General features: G+C 48.3%; 3 protein-coding genes across 3 annotated transcripts; 1 reads left to right on the top strand and 2 right to left on the bottom strand.

Annotated features, from left to right (window-relative positions):
• Window positions 1-893: 893 nt before the first annotated feature.
• On the bottom strand, window positions 894-1,876 carry H2AC25 (H2A clustered histone 25). The gene has a single exon (XM_003935311.4). The coding sequence runs from the start codon at window positions 1,735-1,737 to the stop codon at window positions 1,345-1,347; it is 393 nt and encodes a 130-aa protein (XP_003935360.1). The 5' UTR covers window positions 1,738-1,876; the 3' UTR covers window positions 894-1,344.
• A 125-nt stretch (window positions 1,877-2,001) lies between these two features.
• H2BC26 (H2B clustered histone 26) lies at window positions 2,002-5,684 on the top strand. The gene has a single exon (XM_010345846.3). It carries the CDS (start codon window positions 2,049-2,051, stop codon window positions 2,427-2,429), a length of 381 nt encoding a protein of 126 aa, XP_010344148.1. The 5' UTR covers window positions 2,002-2,048; the 3' UTR covers window positions 2,430-5,684.
• A 2,936-nt stretch (window positions 5,685-8,620) lies between these two features.
• On the bottom strand, window positions 8,621-9,097 carry LOC101037620 (H2B.U histone 2). The gene has a single exon (XM_003935313.4). It carries the CDS (start codon window positions 9,055-9,057, stop codon window positions 8,677-8,679), a length of 381 nt encoding a protein of 126 aa, XP_003935362.1. The 5' UTR covers window positions 9,058-9,097; the 3' UTR covers window positions 8,621-8,676.
• Between the last annotated feature and the right edge of the window lie 2,964 nt (window positions 9,098-12,061).

Below are 12,061 nucleotides of genomic sequence, written 5' to 3'. Positions count from 1 at the left end.
GGTTCAAATAGTTTCATAGCACTGCGATATTTTCTAAAGAAGCAGATTTGTGGTTAGCTGGTATCCAGGAAGCCCGGGCTTGAGTAGATTCAATTTTAGTAGGGTAAATATACATTATATAATATTCCTGAATCATTTTACTGGCCTGTATTACAATAAACACGCAATAATTGCTAATGGCCCTGATCTGATAATAAATGTATCAAAATATCATCACTACATACCCCACATAATATACAATCGCTATGTGTCAATAACTAAATATTATCACATTGGGGATTAAAGAAAAAATAAAGTAGGAATCATCCATATTTTGAGAAATACATTCATGAAAATAACAGAAGAGTAACACTTTCTGAGCTGATTTTGTGGCAGACATTTTTTAAGGATTATCATGGATTTAATCAATGAATCCCTCTCCTCTAGGACAGCTATTTCAGTTAATTTGCCTGGAGGTCTCCAACGCTCTTAAACCCTCCTTTTTATAAGGAAATGTGTCACCTTCCTAAAGTCCCATGTATCATCATTCCTCTTGTTCTAACAATACTCATTTTACATTTTCTTACAAACTGTTTTCCTTTTCAAAAATCAGTGTACAAATTATTTTGTTCTCTGAATTTAGCGATCAATTTAAGGGATCTTTGATTAATGTTTGACCAACCTGAACTGAACAAATTCCTTTAATTATCCTATTCAAAATGAAGTTCTTAAAAGGTTTACACCTTTCAGCATCTTCTACTCCTTTTTTTTTTTTTAAGTACATAACCTTTCCCATGACCTTTAAAATTCCCAGCCAAATAAATTAAATCTTAACTCTGGTGGAGCTCACATTGTTAAGACTTGGCAATTGAAAGAGAAATCTATAGACTTACCCATCAGAATTAAAGTGCAAATTATTTAGAGATTATAAGTAACTTTTAATATCAGGTAAATCGATAAGAAAATGCATTCTGTATTGGACAACCACACGGGATCTTTGTCAGAGACAACAGAACTCGTCCCTAGTAATCATGAAGACACCTCTGTGGTGAGCGTACTAAAACCCCACTAGAGGTTCTGGGTGGGACTCAAGAGCAAGGGGTGGCCACCTGTGGGCAAGGGTGTCCTGCCGGTAACGGAACACATGGCCCACCTCGCGAGTATGCAGCCCAATCAGTCCCCAGGGTCTCGGTTCCCGCTGCGCCCTTCCCCATGGCCAGCTCGCTCATTCGTGAGCCGAAGGTGACCAGGCCTGCGGCCTATGAAGAGCCGCAGGCTCAGTGCGGCTCTTTTCTCGAAACGATGGGTGGCTCTGAAAAGAGCCTTTGGTGTCCATCCAAGGGTCCCCGGGGGCGGCGGGCGGCCTCACTTGCCCTTGGCCTTGTGGTGGCTCTCCGTCTTCTTGGGCAGCAGCACGGCCTGGATGTTGGGCAGGACGCCGCCCTGCGCGATGGTCACGCGGCCCAGCAGCTTGTTGAGCTCCTCGTCGTTGCGGATGGCCAGCTGCAGGTGGCGCGGGATGATGCGCGTCTTCTTGTTGTCGCGCGCCGCGTTGCCCGCCAGCTCCAGGATCTCGGCGGTCAGGTACTCGAGCACCGCTGCCAGGTAGACCGGGGCGCCGGCGCCCACGCGCTCCGAATAGTTGCCCTTGCGGAGCAGGCGGTGCACGCGGCCCACGGGGAACTGCAGGCCCGCGCGCGACGAGCGCGACTTGGCCTTGGCACGCGCCTTGCCGCCCTGCTTGCCGCGGCCAGACATCTCCGATTCAAAGTCAGCACACGACGGGAGCCGAGAAGCGAGACTGAAAACGCGAGGGCGGCGAGGCCCCGCGAGCGCTTATGTATGGTACGGAGGTCGGCCAGGCCGCGGCGTCCGATTGGGTGGCTGTGGCAGCCAACCAGATAAAGAACTGGACGCTCCTGATTTGCATATTCCTTTCCCAGTGATGACGTAAACGACGTTTGATCCAATCAGAAGTGAGTAAATCCTGAGCCTTCATTTGAATACAAAACGTACAAATAGAGTCACTCCGAGCGCCGCGCGTTTCTGTTCGGAGAGACGCAGCCAGCATGCCAGACCCGTCCAAGTCGGCTCCTGCGCCCAAGAAGGGCTCCAAGAAGGCCGTCACCAAGGCGCAGAAGAAGGACGGCAAGAAGCGCAAGCGCGGCCGCAAGGAGAGCTACTCCATCTACGTCTACAAGGTGCTGAAGCAGGTGCACCCCGACACCGGCATCTCGTCCAAGGCCATGGGCATCATGAACTCCTTCGTCAACGACATCTTCGAGCGCATCGCCAGCGAGGCCTCCCGCCTGGCGCACTACAACAAGCGCTCCACCATCACGTCCCGCGAGGTGCAGACGGCCGTGCGCCTGCTGCTGCCGGGGGAGCTGGCCAAGCACGCCGTGTCCGAGGGCACCAAGGCCGTCACCAAGTACACCAGCTCCAAGTGAGGCGCGCCCCGGCGCCCCGAACCCAAAGGCTCTTTTCAGAGCCACCCACAAGATCGAGAAAGGGTTTTGAACACGGTTAAAGGTTACGTAACCTAATATATCTCCATGCACCCTAGGCGGTTGCCGGGTGCGGCCCCGTCTGAGTCGAGTGTGTGCGTGTGTGTGCGTGTGTGTGTGTGTGCGCGCGCGCGCACCCTGATAGAGAACGAGAAAAACTGCTCATTACAGAAATCCGTGGTAGAAACCGTGCTCAGATAATGTAGCTCAGTAATGTTGGGAGGCGATCAAGGACCCCCTCCCCATCCCTGCCTTCGCGCAAAACTATTAACACACTACGCATCGAAGTAGGTCTCTAGATCCAAATGCTTTATAAGCAAGTGATGCATTCCTGGGAGTTGAATGCTTGTGCCGGGTTCAAGGCCGGGTAGAACTGAGCTTGACGTGCGCCGTGCAGGTGAGGGATGCGGGTCACCTCCCCCAAAAGGACCCGTGCAAACCTCCCCATTCCTACCCACACCGCATGAGGTGAGGCCGGACGTGGCGGAAGAGCGCCGGCTCTGAGGCCATCAGTGTTGTCACGTTCCCCTGGCGGTGGTGCCTGGCCTTGCGTTCGCTTAAGATATTGCTATCCCTGCCTGGACCTGACAGACATGTTTAGATTTAAGCGATGAGCATTCCGGGAGGATGTTTTCCTTGCAGGATGCTGCGATGGCAGCATGTTTGATACCGAATCGAAGCTCGGCGACAAAGCAGCGCTCTGCGCGCGGGAGCCGGATGTGATAAGCGACCCCAGCTGACGGTAGCTTTAACCCTTTTGGGAGTGGAGGTGGGGAAAGGGATTAATTTAGGAGTAAAAGAATTCCCTTTTTCCGAGCAAATGTAGCTAGCTGCCTTCCTCTTCAGCCACATTATTTCCTGAGAAGCGTTAGCAACACAGAATTCCTTTCCCCCGCCTCCAAATTCATGGCATTTACTTGGGGAGTGCCATTTTGGCGCAGGAAAGCTCTTTGGCACGAAAAGTGTTCGCTCTGGAAAGGGTATCGTTTACCTTTTCTTGACTTGGCTTTTCTCGTGTAGGAAAACGAGATTTCCTCAACCGTTGTGAAAATTACAAGTATTGAGCGTTTGTGTCACCGTTTCCAGTAGGGAATAAAAATTCAATTAAGATAAATGAGAAATAATTTTTTAATAAAATTCAATGAAAAATGATTTTCCCTCCCAAGCCATCTCTCCAAATGGAACCGGTCGCGTGCCTGGAATCGGGAAGGAAACGTCACCGCCAACATCCTCGACCAGAAGGGCTTTGTCCCTACTCGCCACCTTTTTTCCTGCATGGGTCCTCTAAAAGAATCTGAGAACCTCGCATGTTTTACAACTATCTAAAATATTTTTATTTTCAGTGAAAATAGTTGCAAAGATTCAAATCCCAACATAGGACTTTTTAAAAACCAAAATCCTAACATCATTCTTTTAAAGGTGCCTTTCGGAATATCAATATGATAGTAGAATCAGTTCATAAAATACATGACCAATTTTTTCTTTGACAGTGCAATGTTTCAGATGATTTTTTTCTTCCTGAACGCCTATTTGCATTCCCCATTTGCCTTGCAATTTCACCCTACCGTCATTTATCTATTGTATGTTCAATAGTGTTTTGTCATCCTCTGCCAAAAAAAGTCTACATTTGAAATTTAAACATACCTTTGGGGAGTCTCTCACTGTTTAAGAAAAATCATCTCGACAGTACATAATTGTTCAAAACAGAAATAATTTGATAGATTATTACCAAACAGATAAACTTTTAGTGAAACTGACTATTTTAATGAGCCGGAGGGTGCACCCACCTTCTCCTCCGCTTTCCTTTCAGTCTCAGTGACTGCATGCGTGCCGTGCTCTGTTCATACGGTTATAACGTTAGCAGGGATGGATCACTTTCATATGATAACAATGCTAGCAGTGCACAGGATCATTTCCATTCTGTTTCCTTTTGATACATGCTCCAAGAAATATTTACAAAAAAATACATAGGAATGGTAATTTTGTCATAGGCATTTTATTCCATTCTTTGCATCCCTAGTTATAATCCAAATGTTAGACAGTATCCATCATCAAAAGTGGGACTTGTCAACACCCTTAGTACTTTCAAGAAATCTAGGATTTGTATGAAAAGCTATTGAATCCAGTCTCTCCACTATGAAACAGATGCCCAATGACTGGAACATCCAAGCCCCCAGCCTCCCTCCAGCATAGACTGGAAGTCAATACCCTAAATATTTGCAGTTGTGAAACTGCTCTCACAGACCCATGTAGTTCTCTACCTTAATGAACTCAAAACACAGGTTTAATAAAGAGAAGCCAGTCTCCAGCACAAAGAGTGAGTGACTGTGTTAGCCCCAGGCAACAGCACTGGTTAGTGCCAGAGATCGAGGCACAAGACGAACATTTCACGACCATTTCCAAGTGTAATTCTCTAAGAAGGCATTTTGTGATGAATAATGGCAAATGTCAATTTCACGTCTCAGTCCTTCTGATTCCCTTGGCACAAGTTTGAAGTACAAACAGACTGTCTGTCTCTTCCTGCGTCATTAGTACCCGCAGACCAAGAATGGATGGGATTTGTCCCTGTCTCCTAGGACAGGAATCTGTTAAGGGAGAGACAAAGAAGGTAAAATGGGATCCCTGCTACTGAGATTTTATAATGGAGAAAATTCAGAGCAATTGTGTCGAGAATCCATCTCTCTAATTATAGTGTTGCAACAGAGAAAAACAAATGTTAATGATAAATGAAGGCAGTGCACATCAAATACGTGAGAATCCACAGAGTCCAAGGGAATTGGTACCCATGAAACAAAACGGAAGCATTTTCTGGGTTGGGGAGACACGCCAAGATTCTCAAACTAAGCCAAATTTCTAAACTCAAATCACCTATCTGAGATGAGTGAGCGACAATCACTTAAATACATTTCAGACTGTGTGTCTACAAAATCCATCCAGACTGGCATACAATCTGAAATGTATTTAAGACATTGCCCCTCACCCATCTCAGAATGACAGAAATTTAAAGTCAGATTTTTAAATTATGCAGTCAATAAAATAATTTGGAGGGAATCACCTCCAATTAAAGTGACTTTGATTAAAAAAATAATAACAAATGTTGGTGAGAAGGCAGGGAACGGGATGCTTGTGCACTGCTGGTGAGAATGAAAATCAGTACAGCTACTACAGAGAAAAATGTGGGAATTCTTTTTTTTTTTTTTTTTTTTTTTTTGAGACCGAGTTTCGCTCTTGTTACCCAGGCTGGAGTGCAATGGCGCAATCTCGGCTCACCGCAACCTCCGCCTCCTGGGCTCAGGCAATTCTCCTGCCTCAGCCTCCTGAGTAGCTGGGATTACAGGCACGCGCCACCACGCCCAGCTAGTTTTTTGTATTTTTAGTAGAGACGGGGTTTCACTATGTTGACCAGGATGGTCTCGATCTCTCGACCTCGTGATCCACCCGCCTCGGCCTCCCAAAGTGCTGGGATTACAGGCTTGAGCCACCGCGCCCGGCCTGAAAAATGTGGGAATTCTTAAAACAACTAAAAACAAGGCCGGGCACGGTGGCTCAAGCCTGTAATCCCAGCACTTTGGGAGGCCGAGGCGGGTGGATCATGAGGTCGAGAGATCAAGACCATCCTGGTCAACATGGTGAAACCCCGTCTCTACTAAAAATACAAAAAAGTAGCTGGGCATGGTGGCGCTTGCCTGTAATCCCAGCTACTCAGGAGGCTGAGGCAGGAGAATTGCTTGAACCCAGGAGGCGGAGGTTGTGGTGAGCCGAGATTGCGCCATTGCACTCCAGCCTGGGTAACAAGAGCGAAACTCCGTCTCAAAAAAAAAAAAAAAAAAAAAAAAAAAAACAACTAAAAACAGACTTACCGTATGGTCCAGCAACCCCACTGCTTCGTATATACCCACAAGAAAGGAAATCAGCATATCAAAGAGATGTCTCCCGTCTCATGTTCATGGCAGCACTATTTACAATAGCCAAGATAATGGAGTCAACCTGAGTGCCCATCAGTAGATAAATGGATAAAAATGTGGTATATTTATGTAGTAGAATACTAATGGCCATAAAAAAAAAAATGAAACCCTGTCACTAGCAGGAACATGGATGGAACTGCAGGACATTATGTTAAGTGAAGCAAACCACGCGCAGAAAGACAAGTACTGCATGATTTCACGCATAAGCAGAGCTAAGAACATGTATCTCATGGAGATAGCAAGTTGACTGCTAGTTACCAGAAGCTGGGAAGAGTGTGGGGAAAGAACGAGATGAAGTTGGTTAATGGATACAAAAATACACTTAGAAGGAATAGTAAGGTCTAGTGTTGGCTTGAACAGTAGTAGGGTGACTGTAATTAACGATAATTAGTTGTATTGCTGGAGGAGAGGAATTGTAATGATCTCGACCTAAAGAGGGGGTGAATATGATGATGGATGTCCCAATTGCCCTGATTTGGTTGTTATATGTATGCATATATCAAAATATCATATGTACCCTCAAAATATGTGCAACTATTATGTATTAATAATAAAAAAGGTTAACGCTCTTAAAAAGTGCCCCAAATAATAAAGACTACTTACAAAAAATAATTTGGAGGAAAGAAAATTCCCTTCAAGAAGACATTCCTGTAATCCCAGCACTTTGGCAGGCCGAGGCTGGTGGATCATGAGGTCAGGAGTTCGAGACCAGTCTGGCCAATATGGTGAAACCCCCTCTCTACTAAAAATACAAAAATTAGCTGGCCATCGTGGGGCACACCTATAGTCCCAGCTACTCAGGAGGCTGAGGCAGAAGAATCACTTGAACCCAGAAGGCAGAGGTTGCAGTCAGCCGAGATCGTGCCACTGCACTCCAGCCTGGGCAATAGAGTGAGACTCCAACTCAAAAAAAAAAAAAAAAAAAAACAACTAACTCAGGAAAATGGAAATGCTTTATAAGACCACAGAGGTTAAACGTTGATAAATGCATGGCTGTCACTGGGTGGGGAGTGTACAGTGGGAACTGAGCCTGGAATTCGAATTCCAATCCCAGGCAACACTTCTGCTCTTAGAGGGTGGGTGGCTCCCAGGTATTCATGTTGGGGTGACACCGGTATGGGGTATTTTTAGGGGGAGGACAGCCTGATCCCCAGTCAGGCCAGCGGTGCCTTAAATTTTTACTTAATGTGTCACGCAGAGATCGTACTTATTTTGCCTATGATTTGCTGGAATTTTTTTTTAATGCACTGTATTTGCATTATTCAAAATAATCTTCCACTGTTTACTACGCGTACACACACATACACACACATTTTTGGGATAAAATATCTGAATCCTTTAATTGGGTAGAGTCTAGCTGAGTGATAAGGAAATCTGTGCGCCTGCTGTTTTGATGTTTCAAGCAGGAAGGCGTGGCATAAACAGCTACTTAGGCGCAACGCTGCCGAAATGGTTTTTGCTAGAAGCTTTTTTTTTTTTTTTTTTTTTTTTTTAGAAAATAAAATGTTTATTTTGTCTTTCAGGTTGTGGCCCAGCCAGTCCATTTTCCACCTTAACAGGTGAAAATTTAAATCCCAAATTAATCTGATTTGTGGCAGTAAAGGTCCTTAAGTGCTTTTAGCTCCTCAATCAATGTCTTGTTTTGATTTTCAAGCACTGCCACTCTGTTTTCTAAACATTTCACATATTCTTTCTTCTTTCTACGACACTCTCGAGCTGCTTCCCTGTTCTTCATTAGACGGACCTGAGGCTGAGGGAGGAGAGGGGCGGGAGGACAGCCCCAAGCGCGTGTGCCCGGCCTGCGCGATAACCTCCCCACCCCCATCCCCGGACCTCAATGAGCACGTCCTCCACCCTCAGCCGCCAGGAGGCACTGGCGGCGGGGAAGTGGCACAAGATCTTCCTGGAGGTGACCCATGCTCCTCACGCGCAGGGCGTACACCGCACGCATGTCTTTGGATGGGATCCATGGCGCGATCTCTCCGACTTTGTTTGTGGCCAAGACAAGACGAACGCAGCAAACCTTTCTAAGGGAAATGTGCCGTTGGAACAAGAAGCCTAGCTTTATTTCTAGGACTTGCGTCCCCACCGGGCACTCTACCTTCCCCCACCCATCCCCACCCCAACTGGATCACTGGTCACAACGAGACCAGGTGGCACGCTCCTTTTTGAGCTTGGAGGTGGCTCTGAAAAGAGCCTTTGGGTTCGGGGCGCCGGGGCGCGCCTCACTTGGAGCTGGTGTACTTGGTGACGGCCTTGGTGCCCTCGGACACGGCGTGCTTGGCCAGCTCCCCCGGCAGCAGCAGGCGCACGGCCGTCTGCACCTCGCGGGACGTGATGGTGGAGCGCTTGTTGTAGTGCGCCAGGCGGGAGGCCTCGCTGGCGATGCGCTCGAAGATGTCGTTGACGAAGGAGTTCATGATGCCCATGGCCTTGGACGAGATGCCGGTGTCGGGGTGCACCTGCTTCAGCACCTTGTAGACGTAGATGGAGTAGCTCTCCTTGCGGCCGCGCTTGCGCTTCTTGCCGTCCTTCTTCTGCGCCTTGGTGACGGCCTTCTTGGAGCCCTTCTTTGGAGCCGGAGCCGCCCGCGATGGCTCCGGCATGGCGAGGTGGCCAGAGCGCCCAGACGACCGCGGACGCCGGGCGGGCAGGGCTAGTGGCCATCTTTATATTCAAATGAAGGCTCCAAATCTGTAGTGTCTGATTGGACGGCCTGACGCCGCGGCCGCCACGGGGAGGGATTTATGTAAATAGGAGAGGCCGGTTCTTTTTTCCTATTGGCCGGGGGTGCAACCAATCGCCAGGCACAGCCGCCGCCCGCCGGAGCCGAGGTTGCGCATCTTCGTTCCCAGTCTTTGTTTCACACCTGGAGGAGGTGTTCGAGTCCGCGGCGGGTCTGGACGTAGCTAAAAAGGGGCTGAAAAGCGGTTGCAACCCCAAATCTCGGGCGTCTCTGGCTGTGGGGCACACACGTGGGGGCATTGCACCCTGAGGCCCACAGCTAGAGAGGCTAGCGCTTATTTAGAAGCGGGGGTGGGAACGGCAGTTTGCAACGACCTTTCTTTAACCCTTTGTTTCTTTCCCTTCCCCACATTCCAACGATCAAAGAGATGCATTCCTCTCGGAATTCGGTCGTAAATCCAAACGGTTCGTTGGGAAATACGGAAAATGGTACAGAAAACATGCTAAGGGTACTTCAGCTGGAATTTTAGTTACAGGGCAGACTTTTAACTGGGGAAAGATATTGAAGGGTTTCAAATGAAACCTGGGCCTTCCTGTTGTTAAGATCCCTCCAAGCCCGTTTGAAGTGACGGCCGTAATCCGAAGGGCGATCTCATTTGTCCCGCAGTGTCCCTGACAGCGGGGTCCTGCGGTGGCTTCCGGAAGGCCCTGTCTCCGACTGCGCCCCTCTCCCCGCGCTGCGTTGTATTAACGCACTGGGAGTTACAGTAACTCCCAATGAAGAAATGTAAGATGTTGTGTATTTCAGCTTCGACTGAAGAGCTGGTTAAAAAAGCAGAATCTCAGGACCCACTCGAATCGGACTGAGTCAGAATTTGCATTTTAAAAAGAGTTGAGTGCACTTTACAATTTGAGAAGCCCTGGTCATCTGCCCTAGCTGGGGCGATAATTTACCTGTCCACACTTCCATACACTCACGTGTGAAATGGGGCTGTCAGTGCCTACCTGATAGCGTTGCTGAGCTTTAATGAGCGTGAAGCAGCAGGCAGGATGCCCAGCATCTATTTTGTGCTTAATTCCGGTTAGTGCCTTTCCTTCTTAGGACTGATCCAGCCATAAGCAGCTTGGGCTACCTCAGCAGAACTTGCTCTAACCCGGGCAGATGCATCACATAACTATGTAGCACGAACCTGTCTCCCATCAGCATGCTGTCTGAGCTTAATTCACAGGGAAGGATGTGGCTTTCACGTCTGAGTCTCCAGTGTGGACTCAGCAGGGGCCCAGTCAGTACTTGTCTCCTTGAAAAGCCTGTGAGCTGAGGCCCTCCCTCCACATTCAAGTCTGTCATCTGAGGTCTGGGCATCTTGAGACTATGGGTTCCGGGAGTGACTTTGGGCATACCCAGCATTAGGCACTTTATCTGTTTCCTTTTAAAATACATGGTAGATTTAACAAGCGTTTCTAGAGTGCTCACTAGGAGCTGACTAGGTAACCACTTAATAAGTACTTAATTCAATTTCTTTCTCAAACAGCCTTTTGACAAAAATTCTCTGCTTGGCCAAACTCTGGTCGGGCTCCAGAACCTTCTCCTAAGTCCATCTGTGCACTTTCTTGTGAAATCCAGTTTTAGGGCCAGGCACAGTGGCTCACACCTGTAATCCCAACACTTTGGGAGGCCGAGGTGGGCGGATCACAAGGTCAAGAGGTGGAGACCATCCTGGCCAACATGGTGAAACCTCATCTCTACTAAAACTACAAAAATTAGCTGGGCGTGGTGGTGTGCGCCTGTAGTCCCAGCTACTGGGGAGGCTGAGGCAGGAGAATCACTATGACTGGGGAGTGGGGGGTTGCAGAGAGCTGAGATCGCGCTACTGCACTCCAGCCTGATGGCAGAGCAGGAGTCTGTCAGAAAGAAAGAAAGAGGAAAGAAAGAAGGAAGGGAGGGAGGGAGGGAAATCCAGTTTTAGGAAAGTCCTGCTAAGGGCAGTTTCACCAGAACCCCCGATTCTCAATATCCAATCGTCCTCTGTGATATCTGATGGGGCTCCTCATCCTCCTCCACCCCCAGGTGATGTCTGATCACCCTGCGTGCAGCAAGAGCCCTGTCAGGTGGGTTTAGCCAGAATCCCCCTCACCCCTGATGTCGCCTCTTTTTTTTTTTTTTTTTTTTTTTTTTGAGATGGACTCTCACTCTGCCACACAGTGGCACAATCTCAGTTCACTACAAACTCCGCCTCCTGGGTTCAAATGATTTTCTTCCTGAGTAGCTGGGATTACAGGCATGCGTAACAATGCCAGGCTGATTTTTGTATTCTTAGTAGAGACAGGGTTTTGCCATGTTGGCCAGGCTGGTCCCAAACTGCTGACCTCAAGTGATCCACCCACCTCAGCCTTCCAAAGTGTTGGGATTACAGGCGGGAGCCACCGCACCCAGCCCAGACATCTCCTCTCAATCCTGTTCTATCCACTGATCCACCCTCCTCCTGTCTATAAATTTCCACTCGCCAGGGCGGTACTCAGAGTTGAGCCCAGTCTCTGCCCTGCGGTGGAATCCCACTGTAGTGGTCCTCCTCCTCCTCCATGGCCCTGAATGGAGTCTTCCTCGCCATACTTTAACGCGTGTTAATATATATCCGTATGTGGCACTGCTTGCCCTGGTCCTGCCAGCACAGTGAGAAGCTGGTCTTCCCACGGGTTCTTGCTAAGGCTTCCCAGCTTCCTACTGATGTGGGAAGGTTTGAATCAAAACTTGGAGTGGGGCAGGAGGTGGGCATTCTAAGGACTCTGGGTAAGAATATGTCTTTCGAGTGCTAAGATTGAGGATTCGCTCTCCCCACCATATGGCAGCTGTTTGGTGGTGTCGGGAAATCAGCCCAGTTTCTCATGGGTGACTGCTAGGGACTCAATGTCTGTATTCCCTCCACT

Source organism: Saimiri boliviensis, chromosome 14 (assembly GCF_048565385.1).
Source record: "Saimiri boliviensis isolate mSaiBol1 chromosome 14, mSaiBol1.pri, whole genome shotgun sequence".
Classification (NCBI taxonomy): Eukaryota; Metazoa; Chordata; class Mammalia; order Primates; family Cebidae; genus Saimiri; species Saimiri boliviensis.
Note: the sequence above shows the minus strand (reverse complement) of the source record. Positions and strands in the feature narration are given on the sequence as shown.